General features: G+C 40.5%; 1 protein-coding gene across 5 annotated transcripts in view; it reads right to left on the bottom strand.

Moving 5' to 3' along the window:
- Window positions 1-24,560, bottom strand: part of gbf1 (golgi brefeldin A resistant guanine nucleotide exchange factor 1) — a 266,769-nt gene that overhangs the window by 111,379 nt on the left and 130,830 nt on the right. For 4 of the 5 annotated variants that reach the window (XM_073025339.1, XM_073025341.1, XM_073025340.1 and 1 more), the window contains exon 5: window positions 1,632-1,750. The exons of the other annotated variant lie outside the window; for it this stretch is intronic. In XM_073025339.1, coding sequence (XP_072881440.1) covers window positions 1,632-1,750 — 119 coding nt within the window. The remainder of the gene's footprint in view (window positions 1-1,631; window positions 1,751-24,560) is intronic. 5 annotated transcript variants of the gene reach the window in all.

The following is a 24,560-nucleotide window of genomic DNA, read 5'->3' on the forward strand; positions in this document are numbered from 1 at the left end:
TAGCCCCTTAGGTTGGGATCCCACGGAATTCTAAGCCAGCAGTAATAATTGTCTACACAATAAGGCAAAGATAAAAATTGGAATATTAGCATTTATAATTATTCAAATACAAAGGTTTTTTCATTTAATGTTAAAATCATTACATTTTTGAGAGAAAACAAAGCCCTCTGACCCCACTCTACCTTGTCAAGCCATTCAAAAATCATTATCTCTGCATCACACTGCTACCCTTAGGCTTTGCTACAACTAAGACCCACCCACCCGAGTCAAGAGTGCCAAAGGTCAACAAGAACGTCCTTTCATATCCAGATCAGCTTAAGTCCAGGGAAAGTGGAAAGCATGGGATACCACTTTGGACTGCAGAATAAAGGCATCATGAGTTAGGCCCGCATGTTGACGTCAGTTGCTGACAGGGTATGTGCGGTATGCTATTTCCCATTTTAAACAGGCTTCAAACTGGAGCTGGAGCGAAGTTAAGATGGCGCTAATCGGTGACTCCTTTGCTTGCATCTTTGGAAACAACTCTATTTCCATCTTTAATATCTTTATTTTTCCCTTTCAGGGTTCTTTTGAAGACCCTGACCTGGAGTTACACGCTGACTTCGGTTCTTTGCAGGAATGGGACCCGTTCTCGGGGATCCAGGACTGGCCGTTGTTCAGCATGCCAAGGATTTGGCCTGAGAGTCCGGCTCAGGTTTGGAAGTCTAAGATCTCGGGGCTCTAGAGACGAGCGGATCGAGGGTTAGTGTCACAGCAAGAGACCCGTGTGTCAATGGTGAAGTCAGAAAATGTACAGCTGTGTGCCCAAAGACCCGGGATCTTTGAGATCTTTGGAATCCGAGGTCGGAAAAAGCGACGTAACGGACTCTTAACATCATAAACCAGCAAGTTGTTCATTATGCCTCCCCACTCACTGGGAAAAATGGAGACACCTCCTTCTCCCTTATTAGGGTGAAAGAGAGCCTGTGGTATGTCGAAGCCAGGTGAAACGCAAAGTCTTTGGAGTAAATGCAAGTCTGTGTCTTTGCTATTGCTTTGCTCACACTTGAGTGCTTGGTGGTGGGTGATGATGCTTTTTTTTTGCTGGTGGGGGAAGGGGTGATCGTTGCCTGCTGCTGCTTATGTGCAGGAGGGAAGGGAGCGGTGGGGGGAATTTGGGGTTCTTATGTTTAACTGTCATTCATTCTTTGAGGCAGGCCTCTGTTTTCGTGGATGTTTGCAAAGAAAAAGCATTTCAGGATGTATATTGTATATATTTCTCAAACTTTAAATTGAACCATTATTCTACCACTATTATTTAGAGTGTCAAAACAAATGGCTGAGATGTGGAATCCACTGTGCCCATGAAAATTTTAAGGAGCACAGTGGAAGAATTTGCCAAAATGTCTTCTGGTAAACTGAGGACAAGACAAAGAATTCATCGGAACAATGTAGAGTACTATGTAATCCCCTGGTTCACAACAGAGACAAAGGAGAAATCTTGAAGCCAAAACATGGAATTCCCAGATGGATTTGAATGAAATTGAATACATCATTACTCTAATTACTGGCCAAATAACAAGTTTCTCTTTAATACCAGTAACTAATTGGTTCCGCTGTTTTTCTTTACATTAACCAACAGACAGCATTACCTGCAAAATTTTCATTAGGACAACTTCGTCACTTGCTGGGTCTGTGCCCACAAAACGGGCATGTGTGACAGCATCAGCCATATTTTCAATTCCCTCTGCTGCACCTTCATGATTAGGGTCTGCAAAACAAGAACCTACGTATTAACATCCCTAAGCTATTAATTAACAATATTTAGCAAAACTAAATAAAAACTATTTCTAATTAGTCAAATTTGCAGCCCAAGTAGTGTTTAAAACTGTTAACAGAACTAATGATCTGATATTACTTTCTTTGCAATAATACAAGTCAGGAGTAATTTTGTTAGATTAAAATTGCAGTGGTACATTTTATTTAGATTCAGCTTCTGTAACAAACACAAAATAGAGTCAAGCAAAGGAATGTATAGGCCCTGGGTATTTTGTCATAGATTTTTAGCAACCTGAAGGCCTAAGTAGAAAGCATAATCTTCAGATTGGGATGTGATATAGGTCCTGTAGTTTTATCAAACAGATACCACAGCAAGGATGTAATGCTGAGGTTTCATAATGCATTGGTCAGACCGTACTTGAAGTATTGTGAGCAGTTTTGGGCCCCTTATGTGAGAAATGGTCTGCTGGTATTGGAAAATGTCCAGAGGAGGTTCACCAGAACAATCCCAAGAATGAAAGAGTTAATACATGCGGTGTGTTGATGGCTCTGGGCCTGAACTTGCTGAAGTTTAGAAGAATCAGTGGTGGTCTTAATGAAACCTATTGAATATTGAAAGACCCAGATAGAGTGGACATGGAGAGGATATTTTCTGTAGTAGGGGAGCCTAGGACTAGAGTGCACAGCCTCAGAATAGAAGGATGTCCCTTTGGAACAAAGATGAGAAGCAATTTCTTAAGCTAGAGGTTGGCGAATATGTGGAATTCACTGCTACAGAAGGTTGTGGAGGCCAAATCATTGGGAATATTTAAAGCGAAGGCTGATAGGTCCGTCCTTGATAAGTAAGGATGTTACAGGTTACAGGAAGAAGGCAGGAGAATGGGGATGAGGGGAAAAATAAATCAACTCTGATGGAATGGCAGAGCAGACTCAACAGACAAATGGCCCAATTCTGCTCTTATATGCCACTGGGTTTTTTTTTAACATCAATATTTTTGACATATTCCTGCTAATTACATGGACTTTGTGATCTTTCAAACAATCCTCCCATAGCGTGTGGGTGAAGAATGGACCTAACCCAAATTGCTGTCAAGCACTTTGGCAGTGGTAAGAAGTAGCTATGTGTTCTGTGGATAGATGTATAAAGAGAGAAAATGGTCAACTTTTAAAGTTTAGAGAAGTGCTTTTAGATTACATCGGGGAAATACCGCACTAATGAATCATTGCTGCTTCAATAACATTGAGCAATCTGAAATTCAAGAGCCACTTATTGAAAAATGTAGATACATTACAGTAAAAGGCTGAAAGATAAAGCTCAAAACATCAGGTTGTAAGAACTGAAAAGTAATAAAATTTTCACTACATTACTGTCACACAAGGCCTTATTGATTAAAGCTACTGCTATCAACTTATGTAATGCTAAATGTTGATATTCCTTGACTTAGTTGATGTGGCTAAAAAGAACAGCAATTCCGTTGGCCCATGCAAAAAGGTGATACACAGCTCAGCTCCATAGATAAGAATGTGCCAGTGCAGTGCATTAATAAACTGCACAACAAACAGCATATAAATAACTTCTTCAAACATATTCAGATCAGAAATGCAGTACTAAAGAGTTGTGATGTACATAATCCAAAGTTGAACATGTCCCTTGTTTTAAGCAATGGCAAGGAGAATATTTTTCAAAAAGCAAACTTTGACACAAAAAATTGGAATTGGCTTCTATTTATCATATGTACCAAGATGCAGTGAAAAGCTGGTCTTGCACACTGTTCATATAGATCAATCATTACACAGTGCATTGAGCTTTAATAAGGTAAAGCAATAACAATGCAAAATGAGTGTAAAACCTACCAAAAAAAGTGCAGTGTAGGTAAACAATAAAGTGCAAGGTCACGATGAAGTAGATTGTGAGGTCTAGAGTCCATCTTAATATACTAAAAGTCTGTTCAAGAATCTGATAACAGTGGGATAAGAAGTTGTCCTTGAGCCTGGTGGAATGGGCTTTCAGGCTTTGGAATCCTTTGCCCAATGGGAGAGGGGAAAAGACAGCATGTCTGGGGTGGGTGGGGTCTTTGATTATGCATCTACTGATCAGATATGATCACCATAAGTGAACATTGAAATTCATGGCATCAGCACCAAGGGTGGACCATGCAAACTAAAGTTGTCAATGATTTTTACATTATTAATTTTAGTACAGAAAGGTCCATGGGAATAGGACCCCTAAATTACCACCTATAAATGGGAAGGGGGGGGGGGTGGCATGTGATTATCTCCTACCAGTAGCAGAAACTGAAAAAAAGACTTTCACAAAGTTTAGCAAATTGTTGGCAGAACTCCAAGCAGTAATTTGATCTGGGGGTTCTGCTCCACTCATGCTGGCAACGAGGCATTAGGCAGTAATTCCACCATTTATTACCATTCATGTTTAGATAATTATTATAGCGGTACTCCAATGCAAGGACAACATTTATCTTTTTGTCATGGGACACTGTCTCATTACTAAGAAATCCAAAACTGGCAGCAACTCAAGAAATGAATCAGAATACCAAAAGAAAGTTTATAAACCAGATCCACATTCACAGCAGCTGGTTGGGATCTTGTAGTTCAAAGCGGTACCAATCTCCAAACCAGCTAAAATTTTACCTGTTTCCGTAAAGTGTCACTTCTTTAATGCAGCAGTTCAAACTGCCAGCATAGTATTTAGCATTTTCCTTACTGGCAGTTTATCCTCCCCAAAAAAGGTTGGTACTTGCTAACAAATTAAGATGCTGAAAATCAGACTCATTACATTCAGCAAACGGTTGAAGCACAGTAATTTAATTCCACAACTAATTCTTGACAAACTAGTTAATCTGTATCTTACTGAAGATCTATGTTCACTCAAGATCATCCCCAAGTGTGAATAATAGCAATTACTAGAGATTCAAACATGCTAGCAACTGGATCAAACATTTCTCCCCCCCAACCCCCCACCCCAACAGTTCTGTCTGACATTTTCAAATATCTGCATATATTAAATAAAGGATAAGACAACAGAACAAGCTTACCCAGTTATTTTTCTGTGCAGTGCCATGAGTGTTCATCGATTAATGCAACATTCAGAAACAAGCTAACATATCAAATGTAATCACATTTGCAGGTCTGGAGCAAGTTTCCGGATTGGATTCAGAATAAGCTTTATGCTCCCTAGACTACACAATTAAAGTAGTAACTCAAGTCATACACAGCTAATATTGCCACCTCTCCAAATTTGAGACTCAGTCGTATTTCAAAAGATTTGGAAGCTATTCCTCAGCCTTATTAAAAATTGAAATGCCATGTACCAGCATGCAATATAACATATTAAAAAATACTTATTTTTCATTACAACATAGGAGAATATCTGGCACATCTTGTCTAAACTAGCTCTTAAAGCAAACCCTGTATTTCATTCTTTCTCATGCATCCATCCACCAATATTCAAGAACCAGCCACGTACATCAGACATATTTTCAGTAGCATTCAGTAATCAAGTAGTAACCAAAACACCGTAATTTATGTGTTATTAAATATTGTTATAATTAAATCAGTGCTATTAAATAATTACAATTAATAGTAAACTCCGGCATTTTACATCAAATTTTCGTGTTAATTAAACAGAACTAATTTTCAGTTACCTCCTGAGTTCAAAGTGAATTTACATAAAATTCTGCTTGAAGTGTTGAACAGGTTATGAAGGCATATTATTGGCAACTACGCTGAATATAAAGATTAAACTGTCAGCTCCATATTACAGTTTACCCACTAAACAAAACAAAAAGAGTTCAATTTGTAATTTCATAATACATCATTACTTCTCTTCAGTGCAATTCCATAATACATCATTACTTCTCTTCAGTGCAATTATGAAGAAAGCATGGCAGCTCCTCTACGTTCTTAGGAGTTTACAGAGATTTGGCATGACATCTCAAACTTTGACAAACTTCCACAGATGTGTAGTGGAGAGTATACTGAATGGCTGCATCACAGCCTTATATGAAAGCATCAATGCTTTTGAATGGAAAATCCTACAAGAAGTAGTGGATATGGCCTAGTCTATAATGAGTGAAGCCCTTCCCCACCATCAAGCACACCTATATGAAACGCTGTTGGAGGAAAGCAGCATTCATCATCAGGGACCCCAACCACCCAGGTCATGCTCGCTTCTTGCTGGAAGCATGGTACAGGAGCCTCAGGACTCACACCGCCAGGTTCAGAAACAGTTACTACTCTTCAACTTTCAGGGTCTTAAACCAAAGTGGATATCTTTACTCAACTTCACTTGTCCCATCATTGAAATGTTACCACAACCAATGGACTCACTTTCAAGGACTCTTCATCTTAAGTTCTTGATACTTATTGCTTATTTATTTATTATTACTGTTTCTTTTTTTTAATATTTGCAGTTTTCTGTCTTTTACACATTGGCTGAACACCCAAATTAGTGCAGTCTTTCATCAATTCTGTTTTGTTTATTACTCTAGGGATTTATTGAGTATGCCCATGTCATGACCTCAGCCCCCTCCTTTGTGAGAATCACAAGAGAGAGAGCCTTACGGTTTGGAATGTGGGCTGGCCGCTCAGCCTGACAAAAGCCTTGGACATAGCCATTGTCTTGGGAGACACCTTTGTGGAATAAGGAATTGGACTACGTGCAAACCCTAAGGGCAATGTGAGATGGGTGATGGGGAAAAGATTGCCTCACCCCCACCCTGATTGACATCTACAACCCTGCCAGTCCAGATAAAAGGTGGGCTGCCGAGGCGGGGCCTCAGACGCACCAAGGAGACACACGAAGAAGACACGATAGTGCTTCCCGTCGGAGCGGGAAGCCATTCTGAAGGAAGCCACGTGCGTTAGATTCCGGATCGGGAGTCTGTGGCTGGACCCAAAAGGAAAAACCGCTTTAACTAACAGCAGGGATTTGCCTCACAAGGACGACGGGCAAGTGTTCCTTTTCTCTCTCTCCAACACGTGAAATGTCAGCGGTTCCTGAAACGGGGAAGCCTGCAGACTTTGAGTGACTCTTATACCCAATTGGACTCAGTATCCCCTAGACAACGATAGAGCTCATTTTTGATTGATTATTACTACACCTGTGCTTTAGATTGAGTTTTGACGATGTATATGATCTGAATGTTTTGTATTAACCATACATTTGTGCCCCTTTATAAATAAAACGTTTGAAAATAGTAGCATCAGGCTTCAGCGGACCTATCTATCTTTGCTGGTAAGTCACCCGGTTACTGGGGAACGTAACACCCACAAGAAAGTAACTCTCGAGGTTGTACCCGGTGACATATATGTACCTTTTGCCATTGGACTGGTTAATTTAATTTGTATAGCAGTTTGCAGAATGAAACAAGTTGCTTCTTTTAATGCAAAAACTATACTGAAAGAACGTCATTAGCAGTAAAGCAATGTACAGTACTTCACATTTTCCATGTAAGTCGGGGATTATTAAAAAAGTTCTTTAGGCACTGGAAGACACTCCAAATCTAAGGAAGCTGTTTCAGATGTTGAAACTTAACAATATTAGGAGCGGAAGTTGCAAAATCAGTAGAGATTGCAGAGATTATCTAACCTGGCAGCAAAATATACAAATTTAATAACAAAGACCACTAGTCAGTCATCTATTAGCAATGTAACAACAGAATTATCTCTGGGTATGTAATTATGATGAACCAATTCCTATTTAAACTCATTTGTAAAAATGATAGCAAATCTTAGTCTATGGGGGGGGGGAACAATATTTGTAAACATACAGCAACCTGACTGCACCATTTTTACTGAGCTTACTTATTATATCAGGGAAGAAAGATTGAAATTACAACAAACAATAAAAATGAAATTCAGATGAACAAAAACATTCAAAGCAGCAAACTAGAGCAGCAACATAACGTATCATTGAACATCAAAGGCATTCATTTTAAGGAAAATCATACTTGGGATCACAGTCAATCAAATAGTTTGCATGTTAAAAAACAATCCCAAGGATACATTTCTAGTATCCAGATTCAACCAAAGCCAGATGAGTTAACTCACGTTACTGCTATTGGTTCATGATGCATAACAATGTCAGAAGCACTTGAATATTGACATAAATTCCCATGTTTTCTGAAAGCATGCATCATTACCACCCATCCCCACCAGTCCCAGGATCCACATCACTAAGCTGCTACACTCACTCTGCTGACATAGTCGACATGAAGCAAATGCAGCAGCAAGAAAAGAGGAAACAAACTATATAGAAAAATTGCCAATCAACTGGAATAACAGAAACAATTTACATAAATACTTATTATATCCAAATATCTTGCATTAGTTTGCTCCATATGCAAAATTACGTACCAACCTCTCACCCAAGATTATTTGAACTGAAAATCAAAAGGTAAAAAAGAGGCCTAGGAAGGCAACCTGGAACCTGGGTGACTAAAAGCACAATCAGCAATGGTAAAGAGGCAAAAATCAGAGGTGAACAAAAGGCCAGAAAAGAAAAATCGGAAAAAGCAGGGCAGTAACTGGAAACAAGGATGAGCACTTTAAATGCTGCATGACTGCAAACCAATGTTGACCAGAAGTTTGCATGATGGGTGATAAAGTGCAGGGATTTGAACTTTGTATGAACACATTTCACAGAAGATGCAAGGCTCCCTTGTTATCCATTCAAAAATAGTTTGCTATGCACATCTACAAACTACAAAGAACAAGTCAAATGACCAAAACAAAACTAGAATATGCAAGTTGTGGAACTTTATTATGCAAAACACCATTTAAACAAGTTATAGGTAATCTTTTCCCTACATTGTGTTTGAATGCCATCAGATACCATCAGTGTACCTGTGAATAAAGGCAGCTTCAAAATATTTTTTCAAAAAGCAGCAAAGTATTTAAAGATTTTACAACCTAGACAAGCAGAAACATTTGATCTCAGAAAGTAATCCCTGGTTTATTTGTATCTGTTGCAATACAAAAGCCACAACGACTGAACTGAATGAAAGGTAAATCACTAAAACTTGGCAATGCAGGTTTAGACAAAAGCTAGTTCCACTTGCTCCAGTGATGTCTGCCTTCGCTACACTGAGTGATCATAAACCATAATTAACAAGTCACAAATCAAAACTCATACTCTTTGTGAAGAAACAGATCTTAAATGATAAGATGTCTGTGTACAATGGCAAAAATCAACCCCATCATGAAGAGGAATATAATTTGTACCCTAGAATACTAATGGCATCCTAACAGCAGCCTAAGTTGACAATTGTTATACAATTACCAAATGTTGATAAAATATTGAAATGAAAAGCAAATGCAGAAAGAGTAAGTCTAAGTGTATTTTGTATTGCAATTTCCAGACTTTCAAAAATCCTTCAAATATCAGCAAAAACATTAAAGCAGACATTGCAATTATGAAACTTCCAAATAATAATCAAGCAAAGATTGCAGAAAATTCTTAGCTAAATATCATTTTTATTTCCTAAGTTTTAAAATCATCCCTTTTCAAAGTAAAAACAGCTTATGCAGTTGGCTTAAGACTAGCATAGTTGTTTTACTTCAAATATTCATTATTCTTGCGAGTGAAAATTGACCTTTTCAATCTTACTTTATCTCAAATAAATGGTACTTCCTTCTCAGTTCAACAATTATCTTTCTGATGGACATTTATATTTTGTCATGGAACCATCAGATTTGAATTGCTAAATATTCTGTAACAAAATTTCAAGATTTAAAAAACTGGGATCTCAAGCAAATGCTCCAAAGAAGAAAATAAATCCCACTTTGCTCACCCAATAAATACCTTTACAGGTATGCGTTGCTCAACATCCACAATTTCTGTGAAATTGGACGTATGTGATCTGGACGCTGTGCCAACACCATTATATACTTTGCCTCCTGCTGCTGCTATCACTAGGAGTGATTTTGCTGTGTTTGGAAGCCATCATGCACTTTACAGTAATATTTTCGAAAAAAAATTAAACAGCGAGATAACGCTACTACACTCAAGAGACGCCTGATACACAAGATTGGTTATGTCTGCTCCGTAACATTCTCAGATTGGGACTACAGATGTATATGCAATCGGACATTGTCCAAATGGACTTTAAGCGGCACACACCTGTACTACTTTCATCCAAAATCCAATTTGTAAAATTACATATTTGCACTCATATTCATTATTTCTTAGATCAACTGACCCTTAAAAAACTTTTTAAATGAAGTACCAAAACTTAACTTACATTTAACAGTAATCAAACAAGAACTGTGGGCCCTGTCATTACTGTTCCCTTTTCTGTCTAATGTGATCTAGCTATACGTCAAGCTAACATGCAATCTGATGATTTTCCTTTCAACTACTTTTTACACCAGACACTTATTAAATTATATAAATCAGTACATTAACAATTTCTATTTGCATTAATTATTCCATGTTACCTACATAATTAACTTCTTCAAACATAGCTTTTTCAGAGCTAGATGTGTCAGGAAAGAGAAAATTAGTGCTGCATTAGGCCCATTTCCAATATCCACAAGATGCAGTCCTAGCTTCCCTTATGCTCAAGTTAACCCTCATGTGTGGAAATTATTTTGGTATCCCTCGTAGCACTTACGAAATAATTGCTACTACAACACAATTCACTAGTTGAAACACACCTAGAGTGGGTGATCACTTCTGGGCATTACAACATTGGACTAAATAGATAAAAGTAGCCAGAGCATAATTTCTCCCCCTTGTGCTTCAATTCTCTACAAATCATGACCAGTACCATCTCTTTAACTCTTTCTACACCTGTTCATGATCATTGTACATGAATTTTTAAGTTTATTTGAATCCCTAATGCCCAGTCACATGAGAAATATACTGTTCTATCCTATTACAGGTTGAAAGATATTACATTTTTTGTCTATACCAAAATCTTATTCTCATTAATACCTCTTTGCAATTTCATGCATCCACCCCAAATTGTCTGCAATGTTGCCATTAAGTTTTCAGCAAATTATTTGTGTTATGTTCTCTTTACCCATTGTCTAAATCACTTACGGTATGTGGTTGTGTCACAATATGTATCCTTGCAACTTGGACATTTACTCCAACTCCTTGTTCATCCCTGCAAATTCTACTACATGGTCAGTAATTTACATTCAAGCTCCAAGCTTCTATGTTAGCCGAATGTCTGAAAAAAAATGCTACCAAAATAACCTCAAATGACAGACATTTTCAAAATCATTTTTGGTAAATCAAGATAATTTCACCTTCAATGCAAATATTTTCTAAAAGATGTAAAATACAAGTAACTTCAGAACACAAAAACATAAGAAATAGGAACAGGAGTAGGTCATCTGGCCTGTCAAACCTGCTCTGCCATTCAATAAAATCATGGCTGATCTGGCCGTGGACTCATCTGCACCTATCTTCCTTTTCTCCAATAACCCTTAATTACCCTACTATACAAAATTCTATTCAACCTTGTCTTAAATATATTTACTGAGGTAGCCTCCAACACTTTATTGGGCAGAGAATTCCACAGATACCCAGTCTTTGGGAAAAACAGTTCTTCCTAATCTCTGTCCTAAATTTACCCCCCTGAACCTTGATGTCATGCCCCTAGTTCTAGTCTCACCTACCAGTGGAGACTAGTTAACATAAACTTTTCAAAATATAGATGAGGTACACAAATAACTGTTAAAATTCCCCTCCACCTTCCTCTACTACCCATTCCGACCTTTTACCTCTTTTCACCTGCCTAGTACTTTACCCTGGGTCCTTTACTCCTCCCCTTTCTCTTATGGTCCACTCCCCTATCTTATCAAATTCCTTCTCCAACCTTTGACCTTTCTCACCACCTGGCTTCATCTACCACCTTCCAGCTTACCTACTTCCCCTCCCCCCACCTTTTCATTCTGGTATCTTCCCCTTCCTTCTCAGTCCAGAGGAAGGGTGTTGGCCCAAAAGGTCGATCAACTATTCATTTCCATAGATGCTGCCTGACTTGCTGAGTTCCTCCAGCATTTTGTACATGTTGCTTTGAATTTTCAGCATCTGCAGACTTCCTCGTGTTTAAAATCTGGGTGTTTCAAATTTTAAGAATTGCTAAACTATAAATATGTCCAGCATAACATCACTTATAAAAGAATCAAATCACCTTGTATCTTTAGTAAATATTCTGGGTAACCTATAAGTGTCGCTACATACAAGCATGGACAAAAAAAAGTTTTGAAAAATTATCTAGTAAAATTTTGCAAAGCATTGCAAAACTGAATCATCAATAAAAGTTACCATGCACAAATCCTGTATCTAGTTTTGCATCAAATCTACCTCACCACATCTTATAATGATATGTGCTTTTGTTAAGTCCTTATACTGTATAATGCCATTCATACAGCAGGTATTTCTGATAGGGGGTTCTGTGGGCAAGAACGAGATTCCCATATGGTATGTTGCCTCCTGAGTGCCACGGTCTGGAATATCTCAGATTGAGTCCTCTTCATTCTTAAATGGGAAGGTGAACATCCATAAGTTGTGGTCTATGCAGGTACCAATGACAAGTGATGAGGTTCTGCATAGGGAGTTCAGGGAGTTAGGTGCTAAATTAAGGGCAGTTCCTCCAGCGTTGTGATCTCAGGATTGCTACCCACGCCTTGTGCGAGTGAGGCCAGAACTAGGAAGATTAATATATGACTGAGGTGTTGGTGTAGGAGGGAGGGCACAAGTTTTTTGGATCATTGGGTTCTCTTCCAGGGAAGGTGGGACCTGTACAGAAGGGATGGTTTGCAACTGAACTGGAAGGGGACCAATAACCTAGAAGGAGGTTTGTTAATGCTGCATGGTGGGTGTTTAAACCCCCAGTGTTGCAGGGGGCAGGGGGATGGGAACCAGAGTGCCAGAACTGTCAGAGGAATGGTTGTGGAGGCAGATGTTAGTAAGACCTCAGGCAAAGTCACAAACAAGGTTGAGGATGGTGTGACTCGTGTCCTGAGCTGTGTATATTTCAATGTACGGTAAGTAGTGCCATAGGAAAGACAGATAATAATGCTTAAGAGGAAGTAGCTGGTTTATAAACAGAGGCAACATGTAGTGAGGAGAAGCTGTTGATAGGACAAAATTGCAGCCAATAGGATAAGTTGCAATGTAAAAGGCAGACAAAATAGAAAAGAGTGAATAGAGACCTAAAGGTGCTATATTTGAATGCACACAGTATACGGAATAAGGTAGATGAACTTGCAGATTGGCAGGTACAATGTTGTAGGCATCAATGAATCATGGCTGCAAGAAGATTATAGCTGGGACTTAATGTCCAAGGATACACATTATATCAAAAGGAAAGGCAGGAAGGCAGAGGGAGCGGCATTGCTCTGTTGGTAAAAAATGAAATGAAATCATTAGAATGGGGTGACATAGAGTCGGAAGGTGTTGAATCATTGTAAAAAGACCCTGATGGGAGTTGTATACAGACAACCCAAATAGTAGTAAGGATGTAGTCTACAAATTATAAAAGGAGACAGAAAAGGCATGCCAAAAGGACAATATTACAATAGTCATGGGGGATTTCTATATGCAGGTAGATTGGGAAAATTAGGCTGGTGCTGGATTACAGAAGGGGAATTTCTAGAGTGCCTCCGAGACAGCTTTTCAGAGCAGTTCACGGTTGACCCCACTGGAGAATTAGCTATTCTGGATTGGGTGTTGTGCAACGAACCAGAATTGGTTAGAGAGCTAAAGGTAAAAGATCCCTTAGGGGCAAGTGACCATACTATGATCAAATTCATCCTGAAATTCCAGAAGGAGAAACCAAAGACAGATGTATCAGTATTACAGTGGAGTAAAGGGAATTACAGAGGCGCGAGAAAGGAATTGGCCAGAATTGATTGGAAACGAACACTGGCAGGGACAATGGCAGAGCAGCAATGGCTGGAATTTCTAAAAGTAATTCAGAAGCCACAGGATATAATCATCCCAAAGAGGAAGAAGTTTTCTAAAGGAAAGATGACACAGTTGTGGCTAAGAAGAGAAGTCAAAACCAGCATAAAAGCCTAAGAGAGCCCATAAAAAAGTTAGAGGACTGGAAAGCTTTCAAATACCAACAAAAGGCAACTAACAAAGTCATTAAGGTAAAAATGGAATATAAAAGTAAGCTAGCCAATAATATTAAAGAGGATACCAGAAGTTTCTTTAGATACATAAAAAGAGTGGCAAGAGTGGGTATCAGACCACTGGAAAACAAAGCTGGAGTGGTAGTAATGGGGAACAATCAAATGGTGAACAAACTGAGCAAGTATTTTGCATCAGTCTTCACTGTGGAAGACAATAGCTGTATGGTGGAAGTTCCTAGTGTCAGGGGTCATGAAGTCTGTGAAGTTACCATTACTGGAGAGAATATTCTTGGGAAACTAAAAGATCTGAAGGCAGATAAGATACCTGAACCAGATGGTGTACATCCTAGGGTTCTGAAAGAGGTGGCCAAACAGATCGTGGAGGCATTATTAATGATCTTTCAAGAATCACTAGATTCTGGAATGGTTCTAGATGACTAGAAAATTGCAAATGCCATTCCACTTTTCAAGAAGGGAGAGAGGCCGAAGAAAGAAAACTATAGGCCAGTTAGTCTGACTTCAGTGGTTGGAAAGATGTTGAAGTCAATTATTGAGGGCGATGTCTCAGGCACATGTATTCCTCTAGGGATAATCTTGCCTGACAAATCTGGGAATTCTTTGAAGAAATGACAAGCAGGATAGACAAAGGAGAATCAGTAGACGATGTGTGCTTGGATTTTCAGAAGGCCTTTGACAAGGTGCCACATGAGGCGGCTTAACAAGCTACGAGCCCATGGTATTACAGGAATGATTCCAGCATGAAAAGCAGTGGCTGATTGGCAGGAGACAAAGAGTGGGAATAAAGGGAGTCTGTGTTGGGACCGATTCTTTTTACGTTATATGTCCACAACTTGGATGATGGAATTGATGGCTTTATTGAAAAGTTCGCATGAAATATGAAGATTAGTGAAGGGGCAGGTAGTTTTGAGTAAGTAGAGAGGCTACAGAAGGATTTAGACTAGGAGAATGGGCAAAGAAATGGCAGATGGAATACAGTGTTGGGAAGTGTATGGTCATGCACTTTGATAGAAGAAATTAAAGGATTAACTACTTTCTAAATGGAGAGAAAATACAAAAAAAACAGATGCAGAGGGACTAGGGAGTGCTTGTGCAGTTTGTGCAGTTGATTTGCAGGTTGAGTCTGTGATGAGGAAGGCAAATACGATGATTGCATTCATTTTAGGAGGACTAAAATATAAAAGCAAGGATGTAATGTTGAAACTTTATAAAGACTGCTGAGGTCTCACTTGGAGTATTGAGAGCAGATTTGGGCCCACTATCTTAGAAAGGATGTAATGAAACTGGAGAGAGTTCAAACGAGGTTCACAAAAATGATTTCAGGAATGAGTGGGTTGTCCATGTGAAGAGCATTTGATGGCTCTGGGCCTCTATTCAGTAGAATTCAGAAGAATGAGGGGTGATCTCATTGGAAGCTATCAAATGCTGAAAGGACTTGATAGAATGGATGTGGAGAGGATGTTTCCTATGGTGGAGACTCTAAGACCAGAGAACACAGCCTCAGAATAAAGGAGCATCCTTCTAGAATGGAGATGAGGAGTAATTTCTTTAGCCAGAGAATGATGAGTTAATGGAATTCTTTGCCAGAAGCAGCTGTGGAGGCCAAGTCTTTATGTATATTTAAAGCTGAGGTTGTTAGATTCGTGATTGGTCAGGGTATGAAGGGATACAGGGAGAAGGCAGGTGATAGGAGTTGAGAGGAAAATTGGATCAGCCATGATGAAATGAAGAAGCAGACTCAATGCGCTAAATGCCCTAATTCTGCTCCTATATCTTATAGTCTTAACATGGCATTATCCAGTATAAGGACTGTAACAATGCCAAATGAACCATTTACTACAGTTGTGTAAGGAAACAACATCTTTAGATTTGATCAGATTCCAAACTATTGGAGCAATTTATTCAATGCTTCATCTTGATTCTCCTCTAGGCAAGACGTCATTTAAGTTCAGTTTATGTTCTTTTACTAATCTTCTTGTAGTTGATTTACCTTTTTGTGACTGGTGAACCATGCATGTTATCATAAAACTACTCTTCAATCATAAGAACTAGCAAAGATTCAAAATAAATGCACTGATCTCTAGCATATACCAGTAACCTCCATCAAATAGCAATACTAATAAACCATTCTGAATTCAAATCTACTTCTCTCATGGATCATCAAGCCTCACGAGAAGCACCAGAAGAACCTCACAAATACCCTGTACACGCCACAAAAACACTGTCCTGAGTAAAATGATCAATGTATTGAATAAATAAGTTAGCAAGCCAATGGGTTTAAGCAATGTTTTCAGATTTTTTTGAAATTTTCTTAGTCAAGCCTGTTTGTTTAGTCACATCTCCACAGAGACTTTAATTGAAATTTATGAGGTCAGGCATTTAGATTTGAAACTATGCATGCCTTTGCAAAAACAAGCAAAGTCAGGCTGTTTGCTCATTGTGCAAGAGCCTGCTTTATTACAGAACTCTAAAATTAATATCTTTAATTTAAATATTGAGCTACAGTATAAAGTTTTAGGTTTGCACCCATGCTGAAAAGTAGGAAGTCAAAAAGTAGTAATAGCCATAACTGCATTCAGGCTTTGTAGATGTTGATCAAAGCATATGGCGTAAGGAATGATGTGAGTAAAATAGAAGGGTGGTCAAGGAAATGACAACAAAAATAAGGCTAAAAATATACACTATGTCTAAGAAATATAGCTGTAACGGAAATATACTGTTACAAACTATTTGGTTGTTACTTAACCTTATGTATAATCTTTCACATGCTTTGATTGAATACTAGCTCTGTGCACATTCGGATAAACTGCACTCATCACCAGATATATCATTTTGGAATTCAGACCAGGGCCTAGTTCTTTTGTAGTTAAATGATTTTATATAGTGCATTACAATATTATGTTGACACATGCACACAAGAACATACATAAGCTGCTAAGTCAGCAATTCTCATTTGAATCTGGTGCTCTCTTCCATGTAACATTGAAACACTACCTTTAGGCATTGACTAAGAAAACATCTCTGCAAAAAAAAAATCAAGTGGACACTACGATTGTGTTATTTTTATGAGCAATAATGCTTTACTTCCACTCTAGTTCAGTGAATTCTGAGGCAGCTAAGGAGACTAATAGATCGAGAGTGTTATAGAAATAATGCCTTCAGCCCACCAACTCTATGCTGACCCTTCTTCCCATCTACACCAATCCATTTGCTCTTATTAAGTCTTCATTCTTCTCTGCCTAACCTATCTAAGTGTACATCATGTTTCTTGAACATAGTGATTTTATGTGACTACGCTACACCTGTCCCTACACCTCATCTCTTACCACCATTCAGGGCCCCAAACAGTCCTTCCAGGTGAGGCAACACTTCACCTGTGAGTCTGCTGGGGTAATCTATTGCATCCGGTGCTCCCGGTGCAGCCTCCCCTACATCAGCGAGACCCGACGCAGATTGGGGGACCACTTCAAGCACCTACGCTCTGTCCGCCACAACAGACAGGATCTCCCGGTTGCCACTCACTTCAACTCTCCTTCACATTCCCATTCAGATATGTCCATACATGGCCTCCTCTACTGCCATGATGAGGCCAAACTTCAGTTGGAGGAACAACATCTCATATACCATCTGGGTAGTCTCCAGCCCCTTGGTATGAACATCGAATTCTCCAACTTCCGGTAATTCCCTCCCTCTCCCTTCCCCCATCCCACTTTCACTCTGTCTCCTCTTCTAGCTGCCTATCACCTCTCATGACTCTGCCTTCTTCTACTACCCATAGTGCTTTCCCCTTAGATTCCTTCTTCACCTCTCCTGCCTATCCCCTCCCCCACCCCTTGATCTTTCCTGATTGTTTTCCACCCTCCCCCCACCTTCTTTATAGGGCCCCTGCCCCTCCCTCCTTTAGTCCTGACGAAGGGTTTCGACCCAAAACGTTGACTGCTTCTTTCAACGGATGCTGCCCGACCTACTGAGTTCATCCAGCTTTTTTGTACGTCTTGATTTGACCACAACATCTGCAGTGTACTTTGTGTCAACAGAAACCAGCCTGGTCAAACAAATTATGTTACTGTTGTGGCAAGGGCTCATACACCAAACCAGTGCAGGTTTAAAGGAAAAACCCGCAAAAAAAAAGCAACAAAGTAGGACAGATACAAAGAGTATGTTGGACAGACAAAAATAAACGAACTGCACAGGGAAGAGAAGAAAGATAAAAGATCAAGTTGCAGTTTCAAAAAGAGCACTAATCTGCATACAGTGATGAAAAATATGATAATGAAGTGAGTGATACAGGACTAAGTAGCCTTGAGACTTACAATATGAAAACTAACAAGAAACAGGCAATATGGGTTACACCCGACTGATTTCCTTCACCTTGTAGCTGTTCTATAGGAACATTGTGCGCAATTGTCTTATTTCCTCAGGGAGACTCTGGGTCCAAAATAGTTTTCGCACAGGAAATCAAAGTACAAAGAACCACTCTACATTGGGAAGTGTGAAGATGGCTGTTATTGCTGAGGTACAAGTCCGTGAGAGTGGGTTTCCAATAGATGCCATGTCAACAGCTACCATCCAGTTTCTCTCGTATTAGAATGTCTAAGGAATGGGAAGCAACCATTCCTCTCAATCTCCATCACAAATTGAATGTTTGGATGTATACTATTCAGATGGTCGTGGAACAGTTGGGGTGCCTGGAGTCCATGAGGCCACACTACAAAGGCATCATCGACGTATCTGAAGAAGCATTTAGGGCATAATGGCAATAAACGCAGAGCCCTCTCCTCAAAGTCCTCCATGTAGAAATTAGCAACAGCCGGCGACAAGGGCAATCCCATGGCCACTCCATCTGTTTGTTCATAATAGTTCCCCTTATTGAGGAAGTACACTGATATAAGAGCAATAGAGTGGATTTTCCTTCTTTGATTAACCGTGTGAATACTATTTCCGATCGGGTATCAAGCAAGAGAAAATCTGCACATGCTGGAAACCCGAGCAATACACACAAAATGATGGAGAAACTCAGCAGGTCAGGGAGCATCTATGGAAAAAGTGCAGTCACCGTTTCGGCCTGAAAGGTCAACTGTACTATTTTTTCCATAGATGCTGCCTGACCTGCTGATTTCCTTGGACCAGGAGAGTCTCCCCAGGAAATAAGATGATTACGCATGGCATTCCTACAGAATGGCTACAAGGTGAAGGAAATCACTCAGGCCCTTAAAAGGGCCAATGGTAAAACCAAGAAACCTAAAAGCAAGACCTGTAGCACACATCGCTACCGCCTGTCTTCTCTATATTTCCATGCTTTCTGGAAGGATCGCCAGGATCCTGAAGAAATATCACATTAATATCATCCACAAGCCCATAAGGAAGCTCACATCACAGCTTATGTGAGTCAAAGTTGATCTGGGACTCAGGTCAGCTGGGGTTTACAGGATTCCCTGTGAACGCGGAGCAGCATGTAGCAGCCAGACAGGACGCATGGTAGAAACCCGCATCAAAGAGGGCAGGAGGTGTAAGTGCTTGGGATACCCAGAAAAATCAGACTAGACATGCCCAAGCATCATCCCTGATGAAGATGACAGAATTGTCAGTTATTGACAATGCCTGTACCCGGCTGGAAGCTTAACAAGAGTTTATTTGTCATATATCCCAGGAAAGCACTGCATCCCTTTATCAAGAGTAATGTTAAATGAAAATGCCACACCCGAGTTTTAAAAAGCCTGACCAATTCCTTATACCATCAATGATAAAGCAGCCAGTGAGCTAGACTGCATGGAAGCTGAAGGAATTCTTTCTTCACGGCTGTTATTATCACAGCTGTGTATATCCGCCACAGGCTGATACTGACCTGGCTCTCAAGGAACTATACAAGACTATCAGCACCCTGGAGACTGCACACCCAGAGGCTGCCTTCATCGTCACTGGTGACTTTAATAGAACATCACTGACTAAAGTCTCTCCAAAGTTTTGTCAACGCTTCCAGGTAAGCACACGGGGAGATAGCATACTCAGCCACTGCTACTCCCCTTTCCGCACCACATACAAAGCGCTCCTCCATCATCTGTTTGGAAAATCAGATTATTCCTCCATCTTGCTGCTGCCAAGGTACAGGCAGAAGCTGAAACAAGAGGCGGCCACAGTTGAAAGCATCCACTGTTGGTCCAACCAATCAGTCTCCATGCTACAGGACTGCTTTGATGACGTCAACTGGAATGTCTTCCATAATGAGGATGTCTCCAAGATCACAAAAGGGGTCACAAGTTTCATTTGGAAGTGCATCGAGGATGTCGTCCCCCTAGAAATCGGTCAGGGTCTATCCAAACCAGAAATCCTGGATCAACAGTTCCGTACGAGCAGCACTTAGTGCGCGACACAGAGCCTACGTTGCCGGTGACCAACAGGAACTCAAGAAATACAGCTACGATATGCACAAAGTCATCAAGGCAGCGAAACAATACAGAGAGAAGATCCAGACACAACTCTCCGCCAACAATGCACGCACCTTAAGACAAGTTCTGCACACCATCGCAGACTTCAAAGCTAAATTCAGTGGAGTTTCTAACATCGCTGCCTCTCTCCCAGATGAGCCAAATCTTTTTTTACTCTCGATTCGATGTTGTCAACACTGAGCCCCTGAGGAGAGCTGCAGCTTGTCATCTTGGAGGCTGAAGTATGCAGGTGTTTCCAATGAGTGGACAGTTGCAAGGTTGTGGAACCGGACGGCATCCCAGGCGGGTACTTGGGATGTACAGGGCACAACTGGTAGGTGTGTTTACAGACACTTTTAATCTCTCCCTCTCCCAATGTAGAGTGCCCTCCTACTTCAAAACATCCACTATTGCTCCTGTACCTAAAAAAAAGTCAAGGTAACATGTCTGAACGACTGGTGTCCTGTCGGGCTCATCTCAATAATAAGCAAATGCTTTGAGAAGCTGGTCAAGGACTACATCTGCAGCATGCTACCTCCCGCACTGGACCCCCTACAATCCGCCTACCAACACAACCAATCGACAAATGAAGCAATAGCCACAGCTCTACACACCATCCTTACACGTCTGGAGAAGAAGGATGCTTATGTGAGAATGCTGCTCCTGGACTACAGTTCAGCATTCAACACAATAATTCCCTCCAGGCTCAACCAGAAGCTCAGTGACCTCAGCCTTCATCCTGCTTTGTGTAGCTGGATCCTGGACTTCCTGTCAGATTGCTGGCAGATGATAAGAGTAGGCTCCCTCACCTTTGCCCCTCAACACAGGTGCCCCTCAGGGCTGTGTCCTAAGCCCCCTCCTTCACTCTGTATACTCCTGTGTCGCCACCCACAGCTCCAATCTGCTAATTAAATTTGCTGACGATACTACACTGATTGGACCAATCTCAAATAACAATGAGGCAGCCTACAGTGAAGAAGTCATCATCCTGACACAGTGGTGTCAAGAAAACAACCTCTCCCTCAATGTCGCAAAAACAAAGGAGCTGGTTGTGGACTACAAGATGAATGAAGATAGGCTAACCCCTACTGACATCAATGGATCTGGGGTTGACAGGGTGAACAACTTTAAGTTCCTCAGCATACACATCACTGAGGAACTCACGTGGTCTGTATATATCGGCTGTGTGGTGAAAAGGGCTCAAAAGAACCTTTCACCTCAGACAGCTGAAGAAGTTTGGTATGTGCTCCCAAATTCGAAGCACCTTCTACAGGGGCACAACTGAGAGCATCCTGACTGGCTGCATGGTATGGGAACTGTACTTCCCTCAATCATAGGAGTCTACAGAGAGTGGTGTGGACAGCCCAGCACATCTGTAGATGTGAACTTCCCACTACTCAGGACATTTACAAAGACAGGTGTGTAAAAAAGGCCTAAAGGATCATTGGGTCCTGAGTCACCCCAACGGCTGTTCCAACTGCTGCCATCCAGGAAACTGTATTGCAACATAAAAGCCAGGACCAACAAGCTCCGAGACAGCTTCTTCCACCAGGCCATCAGGCTGATTCATTCATGCTGATACAATTGTATTTCTATGTTACACTGACTGTCCTGTTGTACGTACTATTTATTATAAATTACTATACATTGCACATTTAGACAGAGATGCAACATAAAGATTCTTACTCATGTATATGAAGGATGCAAGTAATAAAGCCAATTTAATTCAGTTCTAAGGTTGAATGGAGCCCATGGGCAATGCCAGTGGTCCCAATTGTCAAGTAGGATGGGTCTGTCAGGGGATCAGTGGTCACTATAATAAACTTATTTTTGGAGTAACATCTGCACCTGCACTCTGGCATAAAGCTATGGACTAGGCGCTACAAAGCTGCCCAGCACTCAGTGTTATCTGGAAAACATCATTGTTACCAGTGAGAATGACAAAAAGCATCTCCAAAATCTCAAGACAGTGTTAAAAAGTTTAGAAGATTAAAGGCTCAGAGCATGACACAACAAGAGTGATCTCTTTAAATCAAGCATCACTTGCACCACTGACACACAAGGATTACACAAGTATGCTGAGAAAATTCAAGCAATGGCAGATGCACCAAGGCCAAAAGGATGTGTCACAGTTATGGTCCTTTTTAGGATTTGGTAATTACTATAAGAGGTTCCTGCCAAACCTAGCGATTGCACTTAACCCCTTGAACTCATTACTACAGATCTGGAAGAAATAGCAATTTGCAAAGCTTTCCAAAAGACAAAGGAAATGGTAATGTCAGACAATGTAATCACACGTTATGATCAATATCATCCAGTGAAGCTTGCCTGTGACCTATACCATAAAGCTCACCTTATGGTACAGGTGCAGTCATGCCACGTTATGAGTAATGGAAGTGAACACTCCACTTTGCGTCATGTGCCCTTAATGCTGCAGAGAAAAAATTACGCACAGACGGACCAAGAGGCTCGAGTCTGGCTGGGGAGGGAGGGAGGGGAGACTTTTAAACCAGTACTTGTATGGAAGAGAGTTTAGCCTCATTACTGATCATCCACCAGTAGTGCCCATTTTCATCCACAGAAGGATATTCCACAAACAGCAGCAGCACAAATGCAGAGATGGGCTGTTCTTAGAGGACACAACTACAAGATCGAATTCAAGAGGACAACTAATGCTGATGAATTGTACCACTTACCCTTGGAAAAGAAAATACCTGAAACATTTACAAAATAAAACACTCCTCTTGACACATTCTCCTTAAAACATATCGAAAGTCTCCTGATTACAGCAGAGATGATCAAAAAGGAAATCAGAAAGGATCCACTGTCTCTGATCTACATGGCAACCCAAAATGGCTGGGATGTGCAACAGAAATTCCAATTCCCCCCATTTTTACCTGCGCCAGGATGAATGTGCCCATGACCGGGGTTGCCTCAGGTGGGGAATGAAAGTTGTTGTACCATTCAAGCTGAGAGCTAAAGTGTTGGAAGAGCCTCATGCTGGTCATCAAGGTGAAAATGAAAGCAATGTCTCAAAGCTTTGTCTGGTGGCCTGGGATAGATCTGCAGATTGAGCTACTTGCCATGTACTGTTCAAGGTGCCTGTATGTCCAGAAAATGCCAACACCACCACCTCTTCAACCCTGGGAATGGCCTGCATTGCCATGGCAGAGGACTCATGTGGATTTTGCCCGACCATTCATGAGCACAAATTTCTTGACAGTAGTGGATGCAGCTACAAAGTGGCCAGATGTGTCCCCAATAGCCTCCTCTACATCCTTGCACACTATTAATGTGTGAGAAGGCTCTTTGCAAGGATTCATCACTGACATTTAGTCAGTGACAATGAAGAGTTTCAGTCATTCTAGAAAATGAATGGAATAAGATACCATACCACCCAACTATAAATGGCTTGATGGGAAGGTTTGTCCACAGCCTAAAGAATGCACTGCAAGCAATGACAGCAGAACACACTACGCACACTGAATTGGAAGCTCGCCAATTTCCTCTTTGCATATCACAATGCAACACACTCCACAACCAACAGCTCACCAGTTGTGCTGTTCCTGGGTTGTCCCTTGTGCTCAAGCTTCAATTTCCTCAAATTCAATCTCAGTAGGGGTATATAGGACAAACAGCTGAGACAAATAGAGAAGGTCTGATGTTTCACTCCTGGACAAGAACTCGTGGCTAGGGACAACAGAGATTATCAAAAGTGAGTACTTGGAAAGAGGAAGGATTGAACTGGACCACTTTACTATAGAGTGGAGATGGTGTATGTCATCATCTGGAGGCAACACATCAATCAGTCGGGGAGAACAGAGTCAATTGTTAGAGAAGAAAGGTGCCCAGAGCTGACAGAACCACTTCCGTTACAAATTTGAGTGGAGAAGCATTCTATATTGAGTTGAAGTCTACAGCTAAGCAGGGAGGAGTTTAGTGCATTCTATATTCAGTAATATTTTAGTAAAATTGTAAATATATTGCTTGATTAAGCATTCTTTGTTAGTCATATTTAAGTAGTACATGTGAATAGCACACATCATTACCATCACTTCAAATGTGAGTGCCTCACTACTGAAAAGGGAAAAGAAAAACTAAGTAAAACAAATATTCAAGTTCCTGATTTTTTTTGTTTCAATTAGTTTCTGGAGTTACAAAACATAACTTGGAGTTTAGCCTCCAGGTGCTCATTATCTCTGCAATACAGCTCCATGAGTGAAGTTGAGGTGATCTTAGTTCTAG

This window comes from Hemitrygon akajei, chromosome 21 (genome assembly GCF_048418815.1).
Source record: "Hemitrygon akajei chromosome 21, sHemAka1.3, whole genome shotgun sequence".
In the NCBI taxonomy this organism is placed as follows: domain Eukaryota; kingdom Metazoa; phylum Chordata; class Chondrichthyes; order Myliobatiformes; family Dasyatidae; genus Hemitrygon; species Hemitrygon akajei.